The sequence below is a fragment of the Gouania willdenowi genome, chromosome 20, assembly GCF_900634775.1.
Source record: "Gouania willdenowi chromosome 20, fGouWil2.1, whole genome shotgun sequence".
Lineage (NCBI taxonomy): Eukaryota > Metazoa > Chordata > Actinopteri > Blenniiformes > Gobiesocidae > Gouania > Gouania willdenowi.
The window spans coordinates 25,705,074-25,733,056 of NC_041063.1; the positions used below are offsets into that span (position 1 = coordinate 25,705,074).

The window sequence follows — 27,983 nt, forward strand, 5'->3', positions numbered from 1 at the left end:
AGCTTCTGAGGGCCCCTCACATGGTTCATGTGGGCTACCTGGTGTCCACGGGCAGCGTGTTGGTGACCCCTGCCCTATACATTACTTCACACCTAATGTATTCAGTTCATTTCCCCAAATAGACGGTCAAACGAGGTGTACCTAATGTCCCTCGTGCAGAAGGAATCAAAAAGAATCAATTTCGTCTTTCTCATTCGCTCCCCCCCCCCCCTTGCTTGTCCATTTCTTTTATCTTTTTTTTTCGGGGAGGTGTTGGCGAGGAAGGGTAAATGATGGCAATTCTCATAGCGAGGCGCAAATAAACTCGCGGCGGCAGAAGTAACTGTTCTCCGGCGAGGCGTGCAGTCAGAGCCGGGCCTCCTGCTGGCAGGCAGTCACGGTGCTGTGGCGAAGACGAGAAAGCCCAATGGCAGGAAAAATGTCACATCCCAGTCTCCGGAAATTGATCTTCTCCTTTTATGGAGGCAGAAAATGAGAGATTTTAATTTCATCCTGGAGTCCAGTGATAGAAGTGTGGAGTATCGGGGGTAAAAAGCTGTTGTTGCCTACTGACAGTTATATCTATGCATGTCTAAGTGGGCCCTAAATGCTTTGTTATTAGATGCCTGCTGAATTCAATGGTTTGATGGTAAACGGTACACTCACCTGGCATGGTGTAGTCTATTCCTCTATGCATAAACAACCAATCTCTCTCACACACACACACACACACACACAATTCCTTCAAAGTTACAAGCCAATTTCGAGCTGTGATGGCATCTTTAGCTTTTCCTATCAAATGTAATCGCACACACACACACGGTACACTGTTTGAGCTATTCCAACTATTAAAGGTTTCATATATACACACACACACAACGCTGAGATGTCCCACCATGCAACATTCCTTTTGTTTTGTATCCAAGAGCTTTTGCTTTTGAGACAAAGCCGATTTACCGTAAAACTACCAAGATAATAAAAGGAAACATTGCCCTAAGTAACCAACACGCAACGCTGATGTGTTTGAACAATGCAAATCTGAGCGGGAGCTACTTTTAAACCAGTAGGCCTCATTTAGTTTTTAAAAAATATATAATTTAGCTGTAATAATAAGCCTGATGGGCCTAAACCAGTGCTTCTCAAAGTAAGTGGAGCGCCCCCCTGGTGGGGAATGGAGACATGACAGGTGGGGCGCGACAAACAAGAGGACATTTTCAATTTCATGCCAATCTTCTTAAAAACCTTTCTTCATTGACAATAAAGCTCATTATCACCAAACAAAACGCCTACACACAAAGAAAGTCATAATGAGAACCTAAAACTGGAGCAGAAATTAAAAGAACATTCAATTATCAGTAATAGAGCAGGAACAAAAGGTAAAGTGGAACTAAAGTGCAGAAATAATGATTTACATCAGCATGTACTTCAGATGCAGGGGAACAGACTTTAATAGCTGACCTTTGTGGCACAGATTGAAAACAATGTTTGGTTATTTCCTGTATTTTTGACTACTGCACTTTTACATTTATTTTTTAGGCCGAGCTACCAGACTCAAAATGCCCTCTCTTTATTTCTTCTTCTTCTTCTTCTTCTTCTTCTTCTTCTTCTTCTTCTTCTTCTTCTTCTTCTTCTTCTTCTTCTTCTTCTTCTTCTTCTTCTTCTTCTTCTTCTTCTTCTTCTTCTTCTTCTTCTTCTTCTTCTTCTTCTTCTTCTTCTTCTTCTTCTTCTGTACACTAGTTACAATCACTACTCCTCTGATATTCAGGAACTTATCGGGCTGAAATTTTGTCGCTCCAATCTATAGACGTGTACGAATCGAAACTCGGAGCCCGATTTTCGATGCCCGATTTTTGATTTGGGGCCCAAGGGGCCCAGGGGGGCAAAATAAAAAAAATCATCATTTATTTGTGAGTCAAATATTACGACGGTTGGTAGTACTGAATCATTGACACATTCCAATATATAAATGGGGCCCATTATCCCGTACACCATGGGAAATGACTCCTCCTTTGTTAGTTCTTATTAGATCAGAACACAGTTTGATATGAATACTCTATGAATGTATATGATAACACGCTCAGAGCCCTTTTCACGCCCCATTTCTGATAATTGCCATTTAAGTTGTTTTCTCATTTATTTGTGAGTCAAATATTGCGCCAGTTGATGGTACCGAATCATTGACACATACCAATATATGAATGGGGCCCATCACTCCGTATATGCTACGGGGCCCCATTTTTCACATGACTCCTCCTCCGTTAACGCTCATTGAATCGGGCTGTAATTTGACATGGATATTCTATGAGCTGATGTCAAAAGGTTCTCAGAGACCTTTTTTACTCTGTGGAACTGAGTCGTTTGACTGAATCCTCGTTAACGTGGTTCGTGCAATTCGGCGCAGAGACGTTCTGTGGGATGAACTACAGTACTTGCTTGATTTGTGATTAATTATGATATATGATGTTGCTTGTTCCCTGTAAGTTCAATACATTTGAAAATGTCATATTTGTCAGGATTATTTGGGGGACAATGGGCGCAGGTGGGACTTAGAAGTTAATCTTTGTTCAAAGTGAGGAACACCTAAATGTTTGAGAACCACTGTCTTAAACTTACGGGATGCCCGAGAAAAAACATTTTCTACTACACACACATTAACTCCTACTGAGAATTACCCATGGACTGATGCGTTCTGTCTGTAAATTAAAGATCAATTGCTCGAAAAACAAAAGATGCGCAGGTACAATATTATAAAAAAGTTCAATATTTTTTGTCACTCATTTCAGAAAGTGGAACCCATATATGATTGAGACTCATGTCACAAGTGAAATATTTCAAGCCTTAATTTCTTGATGGTTAAGGCTCATGGAACATAAAAACCCAAATACCATTGTCTCAGAAAATAGAAGCAAATCCTCCAAATTTGATCTTTTTTTCACGGGAACAAAAACAACAACACTTTTCCAGCCTCTTCACTCTGAGACAGTCACAAATATTCTCTGTCTATAGCAAAACACGAGCGATTACATTAATCAGAGACACACATTAATCGGCGTCTCCTATCGCTCCACAGCACCGGATTGTGTCGTTCTCTTTATTCTCTGACTTGTAAATGGCAGCTCACTCCGTACTCCACGAGTTCTAACAAACTTGAAATTGACTCTTTTGTTAGTCTGCAGATCTCACTCAGAATCACTCGAGCTGAAACAGCCATTCCAAGAGAATAAAGGCATTAATGTGATTTGTTCTCATTTGTTGCTTCTTCTTCTTCTTCTTTGTGCGCCGAAGTAAAAAAAAACCTCAATTCCAGTGAGGACAGATGAATGTCGCCTCTGCGCGTGTATCACTGCTAAATAAATGATGTATTTATGTGTCGCAAATGAGCAGAAATCAGTTGGGCTCGAGTATTTTTGTAATTACAGCCTTGTTGCATACTATCTCCGTTTAATGTTAAATGACTCCTGACACATGGCTTTTAGTAGCACACACACACACACACACACACACACACGACTGACAGCTCCATTTAACGCTGATTAGATTTGCAAGGACATGCAGTATACCCTCTCGTACGAGTCGCCGGCGATGGCTTTCTCTCCCTGAGTAGGTTGAGTATCTCCTGAATCCTATCTATCGCATTAATGTTATGCAAATGGTTTAATACGAAGATAAAAGAGTGTTGCGGCGCGCAGCGCTAGCCTGGTTCAAAGCCCCTGCGTTTCCACGACGATAGCTCTAACGAGGAGGGCACTATTTGGGAGTCATTAAATGGTGGCCTGTGTGACATGCGCCCGCTTCTCCACCCCGCGTTGGCCATTAAAGCAGCTCATACACCCACACCAAGACACCTTTTAGCACCGGCTCCCAGTTTCTTACACATCACAGTGTCACAGAATAGAAAATTACACTCTCCTCCCACAGAGAAAATTGCTTTGGAATTGCTTGGTTATAAAGATGTGCTTTAAAGAGAGAGGGGGTTGCGTGCGTGCGTGCAATGAAAAAAAAAAGGACACACACACACACAAACACAATTACTTAAGCACTCTAAGGACAATTCTCACAAGTTAATCAGAGGATTTACCAATTATTGATGTCAAAAAGCATTTGGTTGCGTATGCGTTTTGCTTCCCGTGTTTATGCAGCGTCTGTGCTCGTCTTTGCGTTCCGAGATATTTAGTATGCAATTTGTTTGCCGTCGTGAGAATGCATTCAATTAAGGCGGAGTGTGTAGCGCTCACTCACTCAGAGACCAACAGTCTCAGTGTGATATACAGGTTCCCTGCTCTAAGCACATCTAATCATTTGGATTATGCAGAGGAATATATATCATAATGTAGGCCAACAAAAGACACAAAGAGGTGTTTAAAAGCAACGAGGCAAAGGAGTGTTAGCATCAAATAGCAATCAGGGAGGGACGCAAACAAAGGGATCAGATTCCCAGTGGAATAAAGGAGACAGAAGAAGTTCAAAATCTAAATATGGCAAAGATAATCCATGATATGTAATAATTACAGAACTCTCTCCTGGTCAGTTCTGGCCAGATACCACTGTACACTGAGGCCTCTGCCTGAGGAGGCTCCGCTATGCCATGACTACCGCTATCAGCAACATTTCTAACATTAGCTGTGTTTCCATTGCAGTTTTCGCAAAATAAAAGCAATATTTATAAAGTTTTGACAAAGTATAATTGCGCTTTGAACGTGTTTCCATTGAAGGTTGTTTTGAAGCCTTGCAACTCTCGTCAAATCTCATCCTGTGAGACTTTGCTGCAGAAAGACGGACGCTCCAAACCTCCTTATGACGCTCCGTATTCCTTTGTTGTTTCACGTCTAATGTGGCACTAGTCATTTTTAAGTATAATGCTTAGAAATGTCTGGGTCTCCTCTTATGTTTACACGTAATGCGCCATGTTTTCTCGGAGAGAAGTGGTCATGTGACCAGGTACGTCACATTCCATTGCGCTTTTGCGACATTTCTATATCGAAATGTCTGAAAAACCTCGCTATGAAAGCGTAAAAACAATTTAGCATTATTTAAGTGTTTTTTCAATATTCAGGTACTAAGAAATGATAATAAAGTCTGGGTAAAATGCATTAAAAGAGCAAAAATATGACAAGAAAAAGTGATGAAAATAGATTCAAATATGACAAGTTTGGTGCAGCTGCAGAAAAATGATAAAAATAAGCAAAAAATGGGCTCAAATTGTTCAAAAAATATTATTAGTTTTTTGAAGGCATTCACAAGGTTGAGAACAGTGGGTTTAGAAGATGCTCTCTGTGATTTTTCTCTTGTTTATTTCTGCTGTTTCTAAAGCATTAAATGTGAGGATGAACATCTCCACTTCGCTGCTGGACAGCCCTGATGATGATACTCTACGGTACAGTTGATAAAAAATCAATAGTTTCTAAGATAATGCAACTTTAAGGGCCTGTACTACAAAGCTGTATAAGTATATCTGTGATATATCTCTGTTAGGTGTACCAAACCAAACATTCTCCATCAGAGAGCAGCTGTACTACAAAGCAGGATATAAACATGTTTGTTAACCCAGGTGATTTCAGCCTGGCTACGTGTGCGCTACCGTGACGGGGGAGATTACAGCGTCAGACCAATCACAATCACAGAGAAACTATGCAGAGCAACTTACATCACAATTGAGGATTATTCATTATTTTAAAATTAGTAGAATTAAAATCCATAATTCAGACCAGAAAAAGCAGGAAGGAAGTAACACAGACAGGAAGCTGCTGACACATAAAAACGTGATATTATCCAATATTAATAATAAACGCATAAACTGATCACTTTCACTTTATTACAGCACAGATGTGTTTCTATTCAGGTAGTCCTCCTCAATTGATCACACACACACACACTGGGATTAGAACACATTGTTTCACTGCAGTATGTTCCAGCTGATGCTGTTAGCGTCACTATAGCGTATGAATGAATGACTGTATCAGTCCATCAGATATAAATCTATATCTTTTCTAAATTATGTCATCACTAAATGAAAGGATTGCATTTATCTATTAATAATCTTTCTTTCCTAAACTCAGCTGTCAGATCTGCATCAACCAGGACCTTCTCACGACGGGCAGCTCAGTTTACAAGAGAACTGATTGGTCAGGGGGCGGGACTATAGTACTCGCTTAGATCTGATCCACTTCATAACCTGGTCCAGAACAGGTTATGTGTTCAGTCTAAGTTACCATGGTGATTTAACCCAGTAAGAAGTTAGCCAACATCGTAATACAGCACACACCAAATAAATCCCAGAAGTTAGTGATAAGAGGAGATCCAGCTTTGTAGTACACGCCCTAAAGGAGCGATGGCATTATCATGCAGACATTTAGCATCGTGCTAGTTGTGCCTTTCACTTCCCAGTCAGGAGTGTGTGGACAGTTTGGTTTGGTCTTTGGTTCAGGGGAATAAGTGTGTTCTACTTCAGAGTAAGCAGACGATGTGTTTATATCAGTGTGGTTTTCTCATCAAAGTGTGTGTTGGACTGGTGCAAGAGTGTGACTAATGTTATATCAATCTGGAGGATGATTGTGTGTGAGTTTTGGTCTGAATGCTCTTCCAGTGTGTGTGTGTGTGTGTGTGTGTGTCAAAGTGTGCTCGTCTCCAGGACCATCATTAGGTCGTAGGCAGCCGCAGTGTTGGGGGGTGTTGGGGGGTGTCTCTCAGCTGCTCCTACGGCCTCTCAGGACAATTTAGGTGGAGAAAAGCACTTCGATCCTGGCCTGCAAGTCTGAGGGTCCCCAGCGGGAGGCAGCGAAGCCCTGCAATCTATATTGGATTTATTCCTTTCCCATCTACAGGCCCCACACACCCCACAGAGAGGAAGTCTCGACTGCACTCGCTGTCCCCCTCACACAATATGTTACAGTACACACACGCGACTACACATAATCGCGTAAACACACACGTGAAGACTCGCACTCGGAGACACCCACACCTAGTCTATCTTCGAGACACACTCCCCCACAGCAAGGAAGTTATAACGGCACTCTTTCTGTCCCCGTGGGGGCTGCTCCGGGGTCAACGTACTCTGAGCTTTCAGAGAGATCGGAGAAGACACTCACCCAAGAGTTGTTTCACATCGGCCATTGTTGCTCCACTCAAGAAAACAACATTGTTGAGGTTTTTACAAAAGGCCAAGATGTAAAAACCACTTTTATCCCATTAAAGCAAGAAAAAAAAAAGAATTTACATAAAACTCAGACAAGGTCAGAGAGGAACGAGCTTCTTAATTTAGTCTAATCAACTATCATTTGCATCCCGCCATTTGTGCAAGGTATTGCCGCTAACTGAATAAATGGACTTCTTCAGACTCAAGGGGGGGGAGCACTCCGGTTTTGATATGCTAGCTACATAACTGATTTGCATATATTACTTTGATTATCTCATTACTACGATGATTCTTGCTGAATTTTTTGACACCAGCGCAATCGAATTAAAATTAAGGCAACGCAATCAATAAAAGGGCAACGCGGCTGTGAAAACACACAGCACCGCAGGTTTTTTTCATGGTCAACTACCAACGATGATGATGATGATGATGATGGTAACAATAGTTATGATGATGACGATGATGATGATGGTCATGATGATGACCTCTTTAGCTCAGGAGCTTCTGGGCTCGGCAGAAGAGTCGCTGGCTCTTGATTCCAGTGATCAAAGCAGTAATCAGTGGAGACAATGGGGGCCATTAAATTGCTACTCTGGTGTGAGTGACCCCTCGACCTGCAATGACTCCTAGAGTGGCCCGCGGTCCGCTCATGTTCCCCCAATCAATAACAGCGCTGCACATTTTTCCTCTATTTCAACTTATCTGTGGAATGATGAAATCACGCGTGCGGACGATAATTGTGCGACGCAATAACCATGATAGTCATCAGTTCTTCTGAGAATAATCAGACATCAAGAAAGCCTTCACATCTGAACTTAAATATGCCTCTTGGTGTAATGCTTGGATAATGAACACCTCAACCTTCTTTAGAAATTAAAATTGTAGGTTAATAAACTGTATGTAGCATAGACTACAAAGGTGTAGAACCACTAGTTTGACAACAAATAATCATTCTTTTGTAGGATTGGGACGATACAGGGAGCACGTTACGATGGACAATAATGGACTCAGGATAACGGTGCGATATTTTTCAAAAAAGAAATTTCAGCTGAATAGGAGTATAGAGAATAAAAACCAACCATAATCTGGTGTGTAGTAGATTATGTGGGGGGGTTATTATTTTTTTTTTTTATACTTTTTATTTACAATTTTATATTACATGGACAACAAGGAAGAAAAAACAAAAAAATAAAAAAATAAATAAATAAATAAATTTTAAAAAAAATAAAAAATAATAATAATAATAAAATAATAATAATAATAATAATAATAATAATAATAATAATTTTAAATAAATAATTAAAGAAAAAGAAAATAAATAAATTAGGGGGGTAGTGCTCCTTGTGAAGATTCAGTCCTTTATCCTGTAATCAATCCATTTTGTCCAGCGTTTCCCAAAATGTCTCGACTGGTTTCTTAGATAGTGAGTCCATTTCTCCATTACGTATATTTCCTCCAGTGTATTTGTCCATTGAGTCACTGATGGTGGGTCAACTTTCATCCAGTTTTTGGTAATGTTCTTTCTCGCTGCAATTGTCATTATTTTAAAAAGATAGATATCACTTTTGGAGATGACTTCAACCGGTACAAGGCCAAGGTAAAGGGGGGGGGGTTTAACCCACAACTATTCACAATTCTCTCAATCCAACCTACTGGCCACAGATTGTTATGTAAACCCCATAATAGTTTTTTATTTGAGGGGCGGGGCTAACAGTGACGAAACAAGCCACCAAAACGTCACAAACCATCGTTCTCAGCCAATAGCAAAACTCAATTGTAATAACTGGATTTCAACCTTACAGAAGCAGATTAGGGCCAATTTTGATGGAGAAAATAATTTTGGGTAAATCAAAAATAATGAGATGAGATTAAAATTGAAATTTAGAAAATGTATTTAAAATAGAATAATGTGATAAAAGTTGAAAGTTTGCTAATAAAGTCAAATCTATGGAAACTGATGTGGGCCACTGTTCATGTGAAACAGCATGTTCTATAGCAATGTTTAAAATAATAAAAAAAATCTAAATGTAAATCTCAATGTTAAATCAGTCACCAAGTATAAAGCTAAATGTTTAAAAATTATGCAAAGTTGGCAGGTCAGCACCTGTGGATCACTCAACGACTAATTTAACATTTAGATTTAACATTTTCATTTAACATTTAGATTCACATTCAACTTGTAGAAAATGCTGTTTTACATTACATGAATGTATTTCTCAAATGAAAAAAAATGAGATAAATATGAGGAAAGTCAGTTAAATGTTTAAAATATGTCGGCTATGACACAGCGACTGAGTTTTTCGGGGTGCATTTGGCACCCCATATGGTGTATCTTTTGCTCAAAGTAAAAAAATAGAGGGTTTTCACAGTGCGTCATCAAACCAGAAGTGGCCATATTGGAGGTACTCAGCAGGTAAACAAAGCAGATCCCAAAAGTCAAACCAAAGGAAATGGTGAATTATTGCCGTGTTTTTGGCTGTACCAATCAGTCACACCGTGAAAAACATTTGTAGTTTTATAGACTAGCAAAAGTTAGAACAAATCTGGGAGAACAATGTCAACAGTTACCAGAGGAAAGGAGGAGCTAGTGGTTAGCAGAGCTAAACCAGGATCTACGAGGCAAACATCTGGACAACCTCTGAATTTGTTGTTTTGTAAGTGAATTGTTGATAGCAGCGGCTCTTAACTCATTTTCTAGTGTGATGATAATAATGTAATTCATGTGGCATTATTGACTTAATATAATCACATTTAATAGCCTGCTACATTAGCAACAGAGTTGTTAAAAAGTAGAGCTAAAATATGCTGTATTTCTCATTGTATTCCAGGTAAAAGGTCTGATCTTTATCTGAAGGATGACCCAGACTGGATTAAGGTTAAAACCAGGTAGTTGACCACATCAGGATACGCAATAGATGAAAGATTCTCCAGGTCGTCATTGATCCAAGACGATGGAACCAACTCATATGGATCTGCACCACCAATAAAACCTAACTTTTCCACGTGCTTCCCTGTATGCCTTTACATCTAAAACGCATTTTTCAGAAGCTTTTCTGTGGTTTCGGATAGTTATCCATTGCAGTGTTTACCTCCGAGTGCCTCCAATATGGCCACGCATCTGAGTTACTGTAGGTGAGAACCCTCTATAACTTACAACCTAAACATGGAGAAGAAGATAACATTTATTTGATAGATTTTAAATATCAGGATCAGATTACATTTTTTTGTGTTTAGTTTGCCTCCAGTTTCGTGCTCTCTCTCCAAACCAGTGTGTTTTGTATTCTAACAGCCAAATCTATCATTCCACATAATGACAAGTGGCTCATTTGTTGCCATACATGATTTGTTTGAGGGAAGGGGAATCTGAACTCTCCTCTGAACAGACACAAACCGGGAACGGGGAGGCACAAGTCCGCGTTTTCAATTCGTGATGGAAATAATTATAGGCCTGGAAATTGATTTCCTCAGCACCTTCTCCAGAAGAAGCGAGGCCTCTGCACCCCCCCCCTTCTCCCTCCCGAAGTTGAAGCATTAAGTCATTAATTATTTTCCTTACATAAGGAGAAATTATCGAGTCAGTTGAACGAAATTAGACCCCTTTGTTTCTGAACAGACCGCATTACCGCTGGAAATTACGGATGATGGCTGCGTGCGCGCTCGCCTTTGTTGTCTCGATCATGGCCTGTCGCTCCAAAGCCTCGCTAACAAAGTCATTAAATTGACTCCCTCTCGCTCTCATTATGCGAGCTGTTAATAACCGCTAATTAACTTTGCTTACACGCGCCTTAAAAGCCTCCCTGCTCTCCCAACACACACTTACCCCCTTTTTTCTTCTTTCCTTCTTGGTTTTCCAGCGTTGCCTTGTGGAGCAGACTAGAGCACAGGTCCCATCATGGATGAGGATGAGGATGAGTCTTCTTCAGGTGTTACTGCTGATGAAAATGTGCCAAAAAATGTCAGTTTGTTATTGCATTTTATTTTCCTTTGATTAGAGCAGTGGTTCTCTGCAACTGCACCAAACCTGCCACATTTTAACCTATTTTCATCACATTTTCTTGCCATATTTCTGCTCCTTTTAATGCATTTTTGCTACTTTACTCCCATCTCTCCCACTTCTCCATCAAATTTTAATGTCTTCTCTGCACATCTTTTCCACTTTCAAGACATTTTCTGCACTTATAAACCCTTTCCCCCACTTTTACCCCCTAATGTTGCATATTTTGACCCATTATTGTCACTTTTAACCTCTTTTCACCATATTTCATGATTTACATGTCGAGAACCACTCATCTAGACCAGTGGTTCTCAACTTTTTCAGCTCTAGACCTGCCAAAATAAAGGTCCCATTGAGCGGAGACCCCCACTGTAGCTGAAGGTGGTTGAACACAGACATGAACATTGAAGAACAGTCATGTGGAGACAGGACCATCTATAAGGGGGAATAAAGGGGAGAGATTTTTAGGGTCCATTCATAAAGTCAGTAAAATGATGGTCCATTGTTCTATGAATCTGTGATAACCACATTTATTTATTCATCTGAATAATATCCACTGTTATTATAGTCATCTTAAAGATGTAAATCATTGTTTTAATAAGAAATAAAAGGGGTAAAAGTGACCAAAAATAATGAAAAAGGGGTGAAATGGGTTTAAAGTGTCAATATTGGAACAATTAGTTTAAACTGGCAAATAATGGGCATGACAAATCTTGAATGTGGTTAAACTGGCAAAAAAAATAAGCATGAAATATGGTGAAAAGAGGTAAAAAGTGTCAATAATGGGTCAACATATGTGAGATTAGGTGGAAAAAGTGGTGGAAAGGGTTTATAAGTGCCGAAAATGTCTGAAAAGATGTGATAAAAGTTGGAGCAATGTAGCAAAAAAAGCATTAAAACGAGCATTAATATGGCAAGAAAAAGTGATGAAACAGATTAAAATATGGCAAATTTGGTGTAGTTGCAGAAAAATGGTAAAAATAAGCAAAAGTCAGCTCAAATTGTTAAAAAAAAAAAACCATTAGTTGTTTCTTGAAGGCATCTGGCGACCCTCTCCCAGTGTCTCGTGACCACAGAAAGAAATGGTAAAGTCGGAATTCTACAGAATAAAACTTACAGACCTCAAAACACTTTTCAAAAGTAGCTAAACTTCAAAACGAGTCCTGAAATGACTTGATTAAATAAATGTGCTTTATTTACTAAAACACTGCTACGCTGAGTGCTGAAGCCAACCTTTGTTGACCGATGGTGGAGAAAGGCTAATACAGACTTAGACAAGTGGAAGTTTGGAGTGAAATCAACTTGAAATGAAAATTAAAGAGGATTGTGTGTTACAGCCTGTTAGTTCATCTAAACACGTTCTTACCCATAGCTCCACTTGCTTAACTTTCCTCCTCGGAATCACAACAGTATCCTCCCCTATCTCCTTCAGAGTGGAAACAATGCATCTGATCACAGGCTGACATCAGAAGTTATAATAACAGCTCCAGACATGCCAAAAAATAAAATTAAATACCTCAAACACACATAATTGTGATGTACGGAAGTTGATTAGGGTCATTTTTTACCTTTACTTTGTCTGCACATTAGGGTCAGGTTTGACTGACAAAATCATTTTGGGCAAATCAAGAATGAAGTCGAAATTTCGAGAATAAAGTTGAAATAATGTTGAGATTAAAGTTGAAAATAAACTCAAAATACAATATTGTGATAAAAGTTGATGGTTTGTCATTAAAGTCAAATCTACGGAAAGTGACTAGGGCCAATTCACCATATGACAACAGTCTCCATCTGAAATGGCCCTAATGTGTTTCCATAGCCACAGACCAACTGAAGCTCCGCCTCTTCATAACTTCACTGGTTTTTTCTTCTGAACAGATTAGGTTTTTTGTCAATATCTCTTTAAAGTCATTAAAGCGATTATAACGCTGTGTTTATGAGCTAAAAGAGAAATAATCTGTTTGTTATTAAACCCAAATTTGAAGCATAGTTTAACGCATTTATCAATACACGGCCACGATCCGATGTTTGTTGTCATATGGTGAACTGGCCCTTGCTAGCTTCCGTAGATTAGCAAACCTTCAACTTTTATCACGATATTGATATTTTGAGTTTATTTTTGAAATTTTCACTTTATTCTCGACATTTCAACTTTATATTTCAACTTTATGCTCAACATTTTAACAATAATCTCAAAATTTTGACTGTAATCATGTCTTTTCTACTTTAATCTCATCATTATATATCATCCTTATTCTCGAAATTTCAACTTTAATCTCAAAATTTCAACTTTAATCTCAAAATTTTGACTTTAATCTTGTCTTTTCTACTTTAATCTCGTCATTTATATTTCATCCCTATTCTCGACTTTTCAACTTTATTCTCAACATTTGGACTTTAAATGAGAGCATCCTCACATAGTGCCTCTGCACGAGGTTTGCCAGCTGCACAGTGACAAACAGGAAAGACCTCCAGTGGGTCACCAAAAAGGCTGAGAAGGTTATTGGGGGCCCTCTCCCCACATTGGAGGACCTTTCAGGCTCTTACTGTCTCAGGAGAGCCAACACCATCCTTAAGGACTCCAACCACCCGGGTCACTTCCTGTTCGAGCTACTGCCGTCATACAGATGTACACGCCCATCAAAACCACAACTAATAAACTGAAAAACAGCTTTTTTCCATCTGCTGTAAGATCCTAAATAACATGTGTGTCTGTAATATGCGACTGATTCTACCTCTGTTTTATATCATCCTTCAATCTATATACACACTACAGCTGTACTTACTTTTAGACTGTGCTTATTTAATTTGATTTCATCTTGTCGTATTGTGTTTTTATGATAACAAAGTTTTTACATATTTCTTATATATTTTGTTGTCTTTTTGCACTGAATGGCCTGCACCTTACCTTTCATTGTACTTGTTGCAATGACAATGACATTGTGACATTATATTTCAACTTTATGGTCAATGTTTCAACTTCAATCTCAACATTTCGACTTTATTCACAACATTTTGACATCATATTTCAACTTTATGCTCGAATTTCCACTTTAATCTCGACATTTTGAGTTTGATCTTGTTTTTTCTACTTTAATCTCGACATTATGCCTCAACTTTATTCTTGAAATTTCTAATTTATTCTCAACATGTGAAACTGTGTAAAAGCTCAATAAAAACGTAAAGAAAGTGGAAATCAATGTCACATCAAGCAGAAAAATGGCTGTTTTAATAAAGTTTCTCATTGAAGTTGTTGTTGTTGAATAAACGTGCACGTGTTTGGCTCGTTACGTTGTATCTGACCCATTAACGCTTAATGAGGAGCACGTGACTAAATGAATGAATGAATCCTACCTGTTGGGAGCAGTTCATGACGTCATCCAGTAGATGGCGCCACTGTAATAACATGTGAGGTCTGAGAACTCCTGCTGCTGCTGATTGATGGACTTCATTAGGATCACTTCCTCTGCCTTCACCACAATAAGAGAAATGTGTTATTTTGTCAAATCCAAATAAATACACAAAAATCCTCCTACTCACCTGAATGTGGACACCGGGGCTCGTGCGCAGCGGAACGGCGCTAAATCAGCTCTTAAAGGTACACGACACCTTCTTTTCCTTTCCTTCACCTGCGCGTCAAACAAACGGAAAATTGAAAATGTTGCAGAAAATTGCTCTCATGCCTATTTCTTCCCTTTCTTTCTCTCTAATGTATGCGCGCAATTAGTGCATTTAAACAAAGCCTGAATGTCCTGCTGACTCAAATGGAGGCTGACATCGCTTTTTCCACAGGGTTAATAACAGTGCGCGGATAAATGAATCAAATTGTGGCCCCCAAATTACAGAGCGACTCTAAATACCCGTCTGTATTACGCACGTCTGCGTGGTGAGCGCGCGCGTCCAAGCAGAAAAACGTTTATTTTTTGTTGTTGTATATATATATATATATATATATATATATATATATGTGTGTGTGTGTGTGTGTGTGTGTGGATATATTGCTATTATTACACTCATTATACGAGGATTTGTGCGTAAATAAACAAGCTCTGGAAGTTGTGACACCATGAAAGATAAAAGTTGCAGGTGTGAAAGAAATCTATGGTTGAAATGATCTCCATTTACTGTAATTTAATTTGTATTGGTGTTCTACATACAGCTTTGACTGTACTAAACAATGTTTAATATGACGTGATTTGAACTGTGTGATTGTATAATTAAAAAAAGTTTGAAAAAAAATCAAAATCAAAAAAATTGCAGGTGGTTCAGGGACAGCTTTAGTGAGGAACCTAAAGGCCTCTGAAAAAGTGGAAATGTGCAGTTTCAGCAGCAGGTAACTAAAATCAAACTAAAATAGCATAATAAAAAAATATGAACAAATAACTATTTTTGTTCAATACGAGGCTTTTAATGTAGAATTTTATTTTTTTTTAATAAAGAATAGTGACCAATAAATTAAATAAAAACAAAAAAAAAAAAAACTCAACCAATTTTATCTTAACTAACTTTGCAGAGATCAATTACTGTATCCCTGAGGCCAATAAAGCTGAATATCAGACAATACAAACGTGCAGGTTCAGGTTTATATATTTTATTGTTATCTTGTGACTGGGCCGTTATAACGCAGGGGGGATGATGATGATGATGATGATGATGATGATGATGATGATGATGGGAGAAAGAAGAGAGAGAGAAAAAAGGGAAAGTAAATTGCAGCTTCACTGAAGTTTTTGGATTGAATTCTGAAAATGATCCTTTTAACAGTGATGGGCTCTGAGGCGAGGATAGGGGTCACGCCATTCTCAGCGGGTTAAATAGACTTTCATTTAAAATTACGTTCTCGATTCATCTCTCCATCTCTGCTCCTCCACACAGAGCATGTGCTGCTGCTGCTGCACCACCCCATAGACCCACAGACAGGAGCCTGTTTTAGTGCAAAAACTCATTTTTATTATGAATAATACAATAATAATCTGTTGTAAACAAAGGATTACAGAAAATGTATTAGTCCAGTGGATCCCAACCTTTGTTGGATCATGACCCCACTTTTATAACACAAATTAACAATTTGTTATTGATCATGTTTGTTATATCGTGTCAACTATGAATTCCACCAGCTCTGATATTATTTGTATACTGCACTGTATTTTAACTACATTTATATAACAATAAATTATTTTTTTTAAAGATTGTTTGTTGTGTTTTAATTTGAAAAAATAATGCACATTTTTAAATTTCAAAAAATAAATGTTTTAATGTTATTATTTTAGCTATTACGAGACATTTCAGGTGTCTCCATTCAAATTCCCGGTGACCCCACATAGGGTCACGACCCCAAGGTTGAAAAACACTGGATTAGTCTATATGAACAAATTCCAAAAGTATAACTAAATGAGGAAGAAATATATATTGTAAATATAGGGAGTAAGAAATATGAATTTTAAAAAAATACAGTTAGTGAGTGATTAATAAGGAAAATGTCATATTTAGGTGAGTAATTATATAATATATAAGTGCTTCACTAATGTATTTATCTAATTATTTATCATCTTATAACAGTTTATTCCCGTCATATACATGCAGGGCTCCGTTGCACTTTAGAATATATAGGGAAATATTCAGAGAATATTTATTTACATGTCTGTCAGTCTTTGTTCCATGTACTTGTCATCTGTCTAAAATATAGAAACCAGATATGATTTTCTAACCATGCAGGGCTTTTATTTTGATATCAAATAGTCTTATTTCATGTATAATATAATATCTCTGAAATTTTGGCACATTTGGATACAGCATTAATGTCTTTAAACAGATATTTACATGACAAACCGACTTCATTCCTATAATGAAGAGGTTTGTTGGTTCAAATATATTATATTGAAGGCAAAGGAAACAAAATGTTGCAGATTCCTTAGAGTTCGTTCCGCGAATGTTGGAGAGAAAAAAAAGAGACTCCATGTCGGGTTTTGTCTCCTTTCCCTCAAATTAACTCCAATCGTAAAAATATATAAAGCTCTGGGAGCACGCACACACACACACACACACACACACACACACACACACACACACACACACGAGCCAATCAGGGCGCACCAAAACTGCCTCCAAGTACGCAGCGCGACAGAGCGCACGGAGCAGCGCGCACAGGCGGCCAAAGACAAACCGCTGTCCGGGGGGTGTCAGTGGAGTGGAGGGTGGGGGGACACACACACATACGCAGGCGTGAACGATCCCGATGAGCACGGAGGACACGGGAGGGAGACGTAGAGGAGAGCAGACCGAGCCACAAGTCGACATGAGCGGCCAGTTCGAGGAAGATTTCCACGATCGGGGAGAAAGAAAAAGCAGCAGCAAGTCCCCGACCCTGCTGTCCTCCTACTGCATAGACAGCATTCTGGGCCGCAGGAGCCCCTGTAAGGTCCGGCTGATCGGGACGCACGGTCTGACGGGCCTGCCCGGTAGAGGGGAGCTGGACACGGGGCCGGACGGTGAGTCCACGCACCTCAAACCAGGGATTTACAACCTTTTCTGTCTAGTCCATCAGCTTTATCTTTTTTTTTTTTTTTTTTTTTTTTAATAAATCAAGCATTTCAGTTTTTGGTTGTTTTTTTTTTTTTTTTGTTTTTTTTTTTGCTGGTCTAAAGACTTCCTTATTGTTATTATTATAGCAACAGTATAGATATTTAATCAATTTATTCAAGTTCTCACACACATTTTGGATTTTAATTTGACACCATAAAAATGTGTTATTGGCTTTGATTGGATAGGAGTAAAAATCCATATGGTCCGCATTGACATTTTTTTAAAGTCTAAATAAAAGACTGTAAAGCTACCTTATTATTATTATTAGTAATAACAATAATAATAAATCGATTTTATTTATAGAGCACATTTAAAAACAACAAACGTTGACCAAAGTTCCACAGAGGCAAACAAAAGTAGATAAAATACATAAAAATACAACCAAAAATGCCAGTCAAAAACCACCGCTGATAATTATTTTTTATTTTTAAAAACGAGTTTCAAAAGTATAACTGTATAGGAGAGGTCCCGATGAAGAAAATAAATACATAAATACATGTGCTTACCCTCTGCAATCTGGTCACGTACCTGTAGGGGTAGAAATACCATTAACAGTCCTAAAGATTGAAATTATTGGAAGTTTTAAAATAATATGTATTATTATTATTGTTTTTATTCTAACAGGGGAATACATGTTTTTTTTTTTTAAATGTTTTTTCTCAGGTTCAACCAAGGAACCCCTGTCCCTGAGCTCAGACCTCCACCTGCCCCCCAAGCTGCGCCGGCTCTACGGCCCTGGAGGGAAATACCTCCACGACCCGGAGAGGCTGATCCTGGAACAAACCGGCGACGGCCTCAAGATCAGCCAGGCCCCGCAGGTGAGCATCAGCCGGAGCAAGTCCTACCGGGAGAACGCGTCCCTGAGCCGCGGGGACGCAGAGCGCAGCCCCGGGGAGGCCTCGGAGGACGGCAGCCCGGCCCCGGCTCCGGGTCCTGGCCTGGCCCCGGGCCTGGTGCACCACGAACTCGGCCCGATGAAGTTCGAGGAGGACGAAGTCGGGAAGGAGGAGGAGGAGAGCGGCGGGGACGCCACGAACCTGTCCCCGAAGGACGAGGAGCGGGAGAGTCTGACCGCCGGGGACGGAGACGTGCGGGACGGGGAGGACAGCGTGTGTCTGTCCGCGGGGAGCGACTCGGAGGAGGGGATGCTGAAGCGCAAACAGAGGCGGTACCGGACCACGTTCACCAGTTACCAACTGGAGGAACTGGAGAGAGCGTTCCAGAAGACGCACTACCCCGATGTGTTCACAAGGTCAGGGAACTGGAGCATTTATTACATTTTGATTACATTAACCTATAGCACGTGTCCGCGCAAGCTTACATTTATTATTATTGTTGTTCTTGTATTATTTGATTTGGTTTGATTTATTTTTCTCAAACATTATAAAAATAAAAAATAAAAAACCAACAACAACAATATGAAGCAATCATTGCTCACTAAAAAAAGCCCCAGCAATGTTTGAGAATGATTTAATCAAATACCCAAGGACCCAAAATAAAATAAATTAAAATGAAGTAATCACAGGAAATAATCAGTCAAAAAAATAAATAAATATATATATATAATCCAGTAAACTCGCACATCTGTAATGGAACTCTGTGCGCAACATAAGCTCAGACAATGGCACCAAACCTGTGCCTTTGCATAATAAACAATATAATAACGCACAGTGATGTATTTTTTTTTTTTTTAAGATGAATATATTCATAGAATATAGTGTGATCCTCTGCAAAAGCACTGCACTGTATTATTTTGTGTATATATATATAAAAGATATATGCATGCAAGAAAGAATTAGAAGTAGTTATCCATTTAAAGAGATTTAATTCAGCTGAAATATATGCTTTAAAAATAGAATGGTATTTTTTTCCCTCCATTGCTTTTTTCCAGTCGATTTGCTTTAAAGCGACCTGCAGCTCTAATTTAGCCCATCTTTGCAGCAAAGCACAAGGCTGCGTGCGTGGATTGCTTTGTGGCAGCAGGGCTAGTTTAGATGTCATTATTTCAGCCATTATGTTGTTACAGTGACAGGCCTTTTGGCTATAAGAATATATATAAAAAAAAATCTTAACAATCACTAGGGCCTATTTTTTCTGTCTATGACAGGGAAAGTAGTATATGCCTTATAGGCGTCCTCTTTATTTCAGCACTTTATGGAAGAAAAGAAAAGAAAAAACACACATGGCTATATTTGGTGCTTCTATTGTTGACAGTGACCAACAGGGAGGGAACAAAACAGCAATTCTGTCTGTAACCTTGAATCTTTTGATTTTTATTTGATTATTTTTATGTATTTATTTTACAGAGAGGAGCTCGCAATGCGTTTGGATCTCACCGAGGCCCGGGTTCAGGTGAGTGTCCCCCTGATGTGCATCATGTGACCTGTAAAATCAAATAAAGAGGGTTTTTTTAAAAAAAAATTTTAACCATACTTTCTTATTAACTTAAATAAAAAATATGCAAGGTGTGTATACAGTATGAGGGGCCATAACTGGAGATGTGCGTCAGTGATTGAGGATTATCGGTCAATTTGAGGCAATGATTTATTGCAGTAAAACGTGTTAAATAGCCTCCATGGATGGAAGGCCTTTCCTGTTATTGAATGTTATTACGCGGACGTTTTAGAGGCAATTAAGCGATTCATAAAAAGCTCACTTAGTGCACGAGCAAACAGGGATGAGATGGATGGATGGATGGATGGATGGATGGAGGTGGATAAGGAGGGTGGGGTGGGGGGGGGTAATGCTATTTGATTTCCCATTATGTGATTGCATAGACCTGCATTGATCCGATGCTTTGCACTCGGGAGCGAATGGGAAACCATTAAAAGGTGTTTGCACCCCCCCCCCCCCACCCCCCCTACCCCTGAAAGCGTGGCGTGCATTTGCGTGTGCATGTGCAGGGAGAGGTTATGACGATGGCCGACGGTAAAACAACAGATGTCTCCTCACGGGCTGAAGGTGAACAAATCACTTAACGGGCGCCATCGGGAGGTGATAAAAACTCATAAATTCCCAACAGGCTGTGTAATGCTAAACAGTCCTTATGGGGGGGGTAAAGGGAGGGGGGCACATGTTGACACTTTGCGCCGCGCGCGGGTGAAAAAAAAAAAAAAAATGCGTGGGAAAGTTAAATACTCCAAAGGGCGGGAAAGTCACTGCGCGCCCAATTTAATTTAAAGCGCATTAATTGTTGTTGGACTTTCTTCAGCAGTGGTTTTAATTTTATGAAGCCAGTGTTGAGGGGGTTTAACGGGACACAGTGGATCTAAGGGACCATTGAAGTGCTTTTGTTTACTTAATACTGCTGTTAGTCCTGCGTTTTTCAACCTTGAGGTCGTGACCCCATATGGGGGTCGCCTGAAATGTCGAGTAAAAATACTGATTAAAATCACATTTTTCAACACATCACACACACAATATCAAACAACTTTACTCTGTACTTGTACTTTTTCCAAATATAAATCTAGTTCAAACACAATTCCTACTACACTAATGTTTAGTATCTGTGATATGAAAATGGGGTCACAACCTGAAAAAGGTTGGTAACCTATGTTAGCCCAAACCTGCAGGTGTCAAACTCAAGGCCCGTGGCCCACATTTGGCCCTCGATTGGCTCCAACTGGGCCAACAGCAGGATTTAGCAAGAAGTCTAATAATTATAACAAGAAAACATTGGTTTTTAAAAAACTAACAAAAAACAAAATTGAGCCTTAGATTTTTCTAAATTCTTTATTTTCTTTTATTTACATTTATAAATGTTTATAAATGATAAATCAGTGCAAAACATATTGGTAGAAATGGATTGGTTGTTTTTTTAAAAATGCCTGGATTGTTCAGATTCAGCCTCGCACCAAATTTTATTCATTATTATTATCATATCTTTAATTCATTAAGTACAATTTAAAATTCTCAGACACTTTACAGTTCCAAAATAGAAGCACAGATAAGAAAAACAGATTACAGAAAATAATAAAATACACATTTAAAAGATAATAATAACATTAAAAGCAAAAGTAGTAATAAATTATATAGTTTTAGCAGATGTCTGAAGCGAGATTTAAAAGAGTTTAGATTAATTTTATTTAAACTGAAACAATGTTATAAAGTGAGAATGACAGGTTTAGTTTTTTTTAATATCTCAAGCATAACCCAAATCTTTTTCTCATGGACTGGACGAGTTATTAACAGTTCCCATGTTTTCAGAATTTGGTTTTAACCTGTGAGTGAATGTTTGGACCCCATGTGACCCCCACCCTATAAACCCCTCCATAACCTCTATGGCTAAACATTTTCTGCTAAAATAACATTTTGACAGTTACCTTATAATATTCACGCTCTGCAAACAGTGGACATACATGTGTATAAGGATTATTTCTATAGTTATATTTAATTTGGATTGCAATTGGGGACTAATTTCCAATGTTTACTTTGTTGATACATTTATTATTAAATTCCCTTTTTTTAAAATGGCTTTGTTTTTTTCACAAATTAAAAATGTTACTTTTACTGTTTTTCCCCCATTCCATTGTCGGATTAATTTAGCCTTATCATTATCATTATTATTATTATTATTATTATTATTATTATTATTTGTTCCCCCAAGTTTTTTTTTTTATTTTCCTGATTTTAATTCAGTGTAATTTTGGTTAAAATTTGCAACAACTTTAACCATTATTGTAGAACATGTCCAGAGCTTTTTAAATCAGTGTTTTTCAACCTTGGGGTCGTGACCCAATGTGAGGTCACCTGGAATTAAAATGGGGTCGCTGGAAATATCTAGGAATTGGTAAAAAAAATGATAAATTACTGATTAGAATTATATTTTTACATTTTAAAATTATTTTTTAACACACTTTAACATTTGTAGAAAAAAATATGTTCCTATGAGGTTGCGAGGAATTTGTGATATGAAAATGAGACCGTGACCTGAAAAAGGTTACGAACCATGGTTTTAGATCAATAATTTAAACTAAATATGTCTAAAGAATGCTTTTTTGATGATTTTGAACACTATTTTCTCACAAAGTCACCTTCACATATTTTACCAAACGATGACCTGGATGGCTAGAGATCACACCCAGCCCTTCAAAGCATCCGATTTGGCCCGTAGGAGAAAGAGAAAATGACAGAGAAAGCATGAATCATTGTGTAAATTACCAAATAATTCAGTTGTAAATTGTTGTTGAAAAAATTCAAAGTGTTTCCAAAATTCTGATTTTTTTCTCAAATTATTCTACAAAATCTCCCCAAATTAAATACAATTTGGTCAAAAAATAAATACATCAAAGTATATTTTAGTTATTGCTTTGATGTTGTTGATGCCTTTCATACTTTATGACTAATTTATAACTGGGAAAGTGCAAACTGGAGCACATTAATGTTGGAATTGTTCGTTTTCGCGCCTAAAATCTGCGGCCCACTCGGGATCAAAACTGGTCCGTATTTGGGCCCCTGAACCAAAATTAGTTTGACACCCCTGCTATAGATGGACCCTCATACTAATCAGACCCCTTTGTTCTCCCCCAGGTTTGGTTCCAGAACCGCAGAGCTAAGTGGAGGAAGCGTGAGAAGGCGGGGGTCCAGGCCCACCCGTCGGGCCTGCCCTTCCCCGGGCCCCTGACCGCGGGTCACCCCCTCAGTCACTACCTGGAGGGAGGCCCCTTCCCCCCTCACCCCCACCCGGCCCTGGAGTCGGCCTGGACGGCAGCGGCTGCAGCAGCGGTGGCCTTCCCGGGTCTGACCCCTCCTCCTCACAGCAGCTCTGCCCCACCCTTGGCCACGCCCCTCGGGTTGGGAACCTTCCTGGGCACGGCGGCCATGTTTCGCCACCCCGCTTTTATCGGACCTACTTTTGGCAGGTGAGGTTTTTTAATCTGTGCCTATCAGACTTAGCAGGATGTCTCTAATGCAGTGTTTTTCAACCTTGGGGTCGGGACCCCATGTGGGGTCACCGGAAATTTCTGAAAAATTAAAATAGTCTTTTGAAAAATATTAATTTATTTATCTTTTTAAATTAAAACAACAAAATCTTAAACAACTCTGTTCCAGACCAGCGGTTCTGAACTGCTGGTGTCACCCTGGGATCAATATTTTGCCACGGCCATTAAATCGCGACCCACTTTTAAAATTTTTTTTTTTTTAAGAATTCAAACGACCAAATTTAATTTTTCAAAATTAGCTGTTGAAAACACACATCTACAATCTTTTTTTTTTTTTTTTTAAAAAAGAACATAAATCTATATATTTTCCTGTGAAACATGCATTTCACTGCATGCCTGTCAAAAGAAAAGTTTCTTTCAAAATTAAAGTCCAACATGAGAGACATTAAGTATTTATTTATAATCAGCTGTCTGCAACCCACCCAGTACAGGTCCGCGACCCACTTTGGGGTCCCGACCCACCAGTTGAGAATCGGCATTTTATACTTTCACTTTGTCAAATATACATCTAATATATAATACATATATAATAATAAGAATAAAAACCACAATAAATATCATATATAATAAATACTATGATAAATAAAGTTATTATATATTTAAATCTCTCATCCTGGCTACTGTGTTTATAACACACTACAACAAACATGATCAAAAACTAATTCTAGAAAAAAGAACGTCTTTGGGGGTCGCCACAAATGCTTGATAATCAAAATGGGGTCACGACCCAAAAAAAAAAAAAGGTTGGGAACCCCTGTTCTAATGAGGGAAATACACACTTATCCTCACCCACACTGCATGTTTGTCCCTGGCGCCTGAAATACAAACATGTTACATTGTTAACCATTCACAGTAATCACTTCATCATGACACTCTTAACGAATTAACCAAATGTGTGATTGCGTGAGACAAGCTGTGAGGATCTGACACACACTCCCCATATGCCACAATTACCTCCTCCTTTTTTTATTAACCATGTACTTCCTGCATGTGCTAAATCTTCTAAATGAGAGACATAAATGATGGAAAGATTAAATATTACTTTGTTAATCGGTAGTTATTTTAATAGGGGAAAAAAACTAAATATTATCTAATGCAGCGTTTCTCAAATGGGGGTACGTGTACCCCTAGGGGTATGCTTTGGCACTACAGGGAGAGAGAGTGTAGAATGGAAAATTAACAAATAAAGAGTTAGTCTTGGCACCGCCCCAGGAGTGATATGACCCCAAAATGATAAAAACTATAGAAAGAAATATATTCAGGAGCCAATAAATCAGTGTTTTTCAACCTTGGAGTCGGGACCCCATGTGGGGTCACCTGAAATTTCAGAAAAACTAAAATAGATTTTTGAATTTTTCTAATTATTATTGTTTTTTTAATTTAAAAAAAAAAAGAGAACATTTTAAACAACTGTATTTCTATTCTTTCACTTTGAAATATAAATCCAATTAAACTAAAATGTAAACAAATGGTAGAAAAAATTTATTTTTGGGGTCACCAGAAAATCTTGATATACTGTATGTAAAGGTTTAGTTTGTCGATGTTTTGTTTCGATTGTCAACTGCCAGTCTTCTTCAGAGGTGATATACTTTGTCGATCAGGCAACGGCGGGAGTGGCCAACCTGAGAGTTCTCCCAGGCTGGTCACGCCCCCAGAAAAAACTCATAAGGACACATGAAAGGCATCAGAAAATGCTTTGATGCTTTCCTTATATGAGATACATCAAAGCATATCACCTCTGAGGAAGACTGGCAGTTGACAGTCAAAACATGTCAGGAGATAAATATTTCCTGAAAAACCTTGTCTGAACAAACAAAACCTGAACATGTATGAAGAATTTCTGGTGACCCCCAAAACATATTTTATCTATATTCAGTTTTTAAACAAGTTTGAGCTTTTACTGCATTTTAGTTGAAATAGATTTATATTTCACAAAGTGAAAGTATAGAAATTTCCTGAAAAACCTTTACATTTATTTAAATAAAGAAGACAATTCTTGACATGAAAATGGGGTCACGATCCAAAAAAGATTGGGAACCACTGCACTAAATACTGTTTCTTTCCACTTATTTACTAAATTAGATTCTTTAAAATGTGTGTTTTCACAAGTTAATCATTATTGTGCCATAGTTTGCACTTCTACAAATACATAAAATACAAAATATGTAAGAAAAACGACCGTATCCAAGCAATAAGTGACAGATATCAGTCCCAATGGGATTTTAACTTTAAATTTCCTATGTTTTCTGACCATTTTCTATTTAATTAAGGGAAACATGTCATACTATGAGGAAAATTAAAGAATTTTGTTAGAATTTTTCAACAGTTAAACATGAAAAAATGATTGCAGTCATGCAATATAAGCACTGGGAAAACTGTAAGCACCTGAAAATATTGTTGAGTTTAATTTACACAATGATTCATGTTTTCTTTGTCATCTTCACTTAGTAAAAAAAAAAAAAAATCTGAGCTAATTTTAGCAAAAAAAAAGGCTTTGGGGCGACAGAAATTCTTAATATTAAAATGGGGTCACTATCCAAAAAAGGTTGGGAACCACTGAACTAAATACTGTTTCTTTCCACTTATTTATCTATAGTTGTTTTAAATAGTTTTCTAAGCAAAATGTAGTCGGACAAAGAGGATACTCTGATTCAGAAATAAAATAAAGGGGGAACTTTAGTCTAAATAGTGAGAGAACCACTGATCTAATGAATCTGAGTAATTTCTGATTTAAAGTAGCTTAAGACCATGTCCTTATTTTAGGCTGTTCTCCAGTATGGGTCCTCTGACCAGTGCTTCCACTGCTGCAGCCCTTCTACGTCAGCCGGCTCCTCCTGTAGAAAACACCTCCCATGCTGGCCCCATCCTCCCCGACCCTTCCTCTTCTTCCACCCCGACCTCCTCGGCCGCGGCGGACCGCAGGGCCTCCAGCATCGCCGCGCTGCGCCTCAAGGCCAAGGAACACTCGGCTCAGCTCACCCAGCTTAACATCCTGCCCGCCGGCGCCACGGGGAAGGAGGTGTGCTGAACTCTACACGCCACGGCCTCACCACACCCTGTTTACCTTGGGCCACGCCCCTATTCCATGATGGCCACCCCCCACCTCAACTCACCTCTGCCCCATTACAAACACTACCTGCTCTACTTCACCTCTGACCTCTGACAAGTAACAACAAATTCAAATAATCTCTGGTTAGTGTGTGTGTGTGTGTGTGTTTATTACGGAAGCAGATTAGGGCCAATTTTGATGGAGAAAATAATTTTAGACAAATCAATAATACGGTTGAAATGACGAGAATGAAGTTAAAATGCAATATCGTGATAAACAAAATTCAGGAAAAACTTTTTCACTTTGAATCTCCCGACTTGTTTTGACTGTCAACTGCCAGTCTTCTTCAGAGGCGTCTACTGATCGTTTTGATGTTTCCTTGACCTCAGCATAATAATTCCAGCAAGTTCATATTGTATTATTTTTGAATAATAAGCTAAGGTTTCATTCATTCAGACAACTATTTTTCAGGAAATTTACTTTGATCTACTTTGACATCAAAGCAAAGAAGATATCTGCTCCCCCTGATAACCAAATTAATTCATAAACAAATAACTTATCATAGTCTGCTGAAAACTGCTCACAAAAATAACATGTTAAGGTCCCATTTATTCAGACAACGGTTTTTTAGGAAACATACTTTGATCTCCTGCCAGTCTTCTTCAGAAGCGTCAGCTGATCGCTTTGATGTTTCTTTGACCTCAGCATAATAATTCCAGCAAGTTCATATTGTATTATTTTTGAATAATAAGCTAAGGTTTCATTCATTCAGACAACTATTTTTCAGGAAATTTACTTTGATCTACTTTGACATCAAAGCAAAGAAGATATCTGCTCCCCCTGATAACCAAATTAATTCATAAACAAATAACTTATCATAGTCTGCTGAAAACTGCTCACAAAAATAACATGTTAAGGTCCCATTTATTCAGACAACGGTTTTTTAGGAAACATACTTTGATCTCCTGCCAGTCTTCTTCAGAAGCGTCAGCTGATCGCTTTGATGTTTCTTTGGCTTTCATGTCATAATTCCAGCAAGTTCTTTTGTCTTCTTTTTGAATAATATGTTACGGTTTCATTTATTCAGACAACAGATTTTCAGGAAATTTACTTCAATCTTTGATCTACTTTGACATCAAAGTGATCAGCAGACACTGAAAAAACTGGAAGTTGACAATCGAAACATGTCAGGAGATCAAGGTGCATTACATATTATTCAAATAGAAAATAATAAGAACTTGTTGGAATTATTACGCAAACAACATCAAAGCGATCAGCAGATGCTTCTGAGGAGAATATCTGCTC

The 27,983-nt window shown here is 38.5% G+C and overlaps 2 protein-coding genes across 3 annotated transcripts in view; one reads left to right on the forward strand and one right to left on the reverse strand.

The window, feature by feature from the left end:
• Positions 1-10,955, reverse strand: part of hgd (homogentisate 1,2-dioxygenase) — a 24,943-nt gene extending 13,988 nt beyond the window's left edge. The window contains exon 1 of the mRNA XM_028434956.1: positions 10,932-10,955. The gene's annotated coding sequence lies outside the window, so the exon portion shown is untranslated. The remainder of the gene's footprint in view (positions 1-10,931) is intronic.
• Positions 10,956-17,206: 6,251 nt separating this feature from the next.
• On the forward strand, positions 17,207-27,362 carry arxa (aristaless related homeobox a). 2 transcript variants are annotated; one of them, XM_028435049.1, is made up of 5 exons: positions 17,207-17,593; positions 18,351-18,939; positions 19,994-20,039; positions 23,217-23,548; positions 26,393-27,362. In XM_028435049.1, the coding sequence occupies exons 1-5, from the start codon at positions 17,341-17,343 to the stop codon at positions 26,655-26,657; spliced, it is 1,485 nt and encodes a 494-aa protein (XP_028290850.1). In that variant the 5' UTR covers positions 17,207-17,340; the 3' UTR covers positions 26,658-27,362. The 2 variants fall into 2 exon arrangements, with proteins under 2 accessions (XP_028290850.1, XP_028290851.1); XM_028435050.1 differs by having other exon boundaries at positions 17,208-17,593; positions 26,440-27,361.
• Positions 27,363-27,983: the final 621 nt, after the last annotated feature.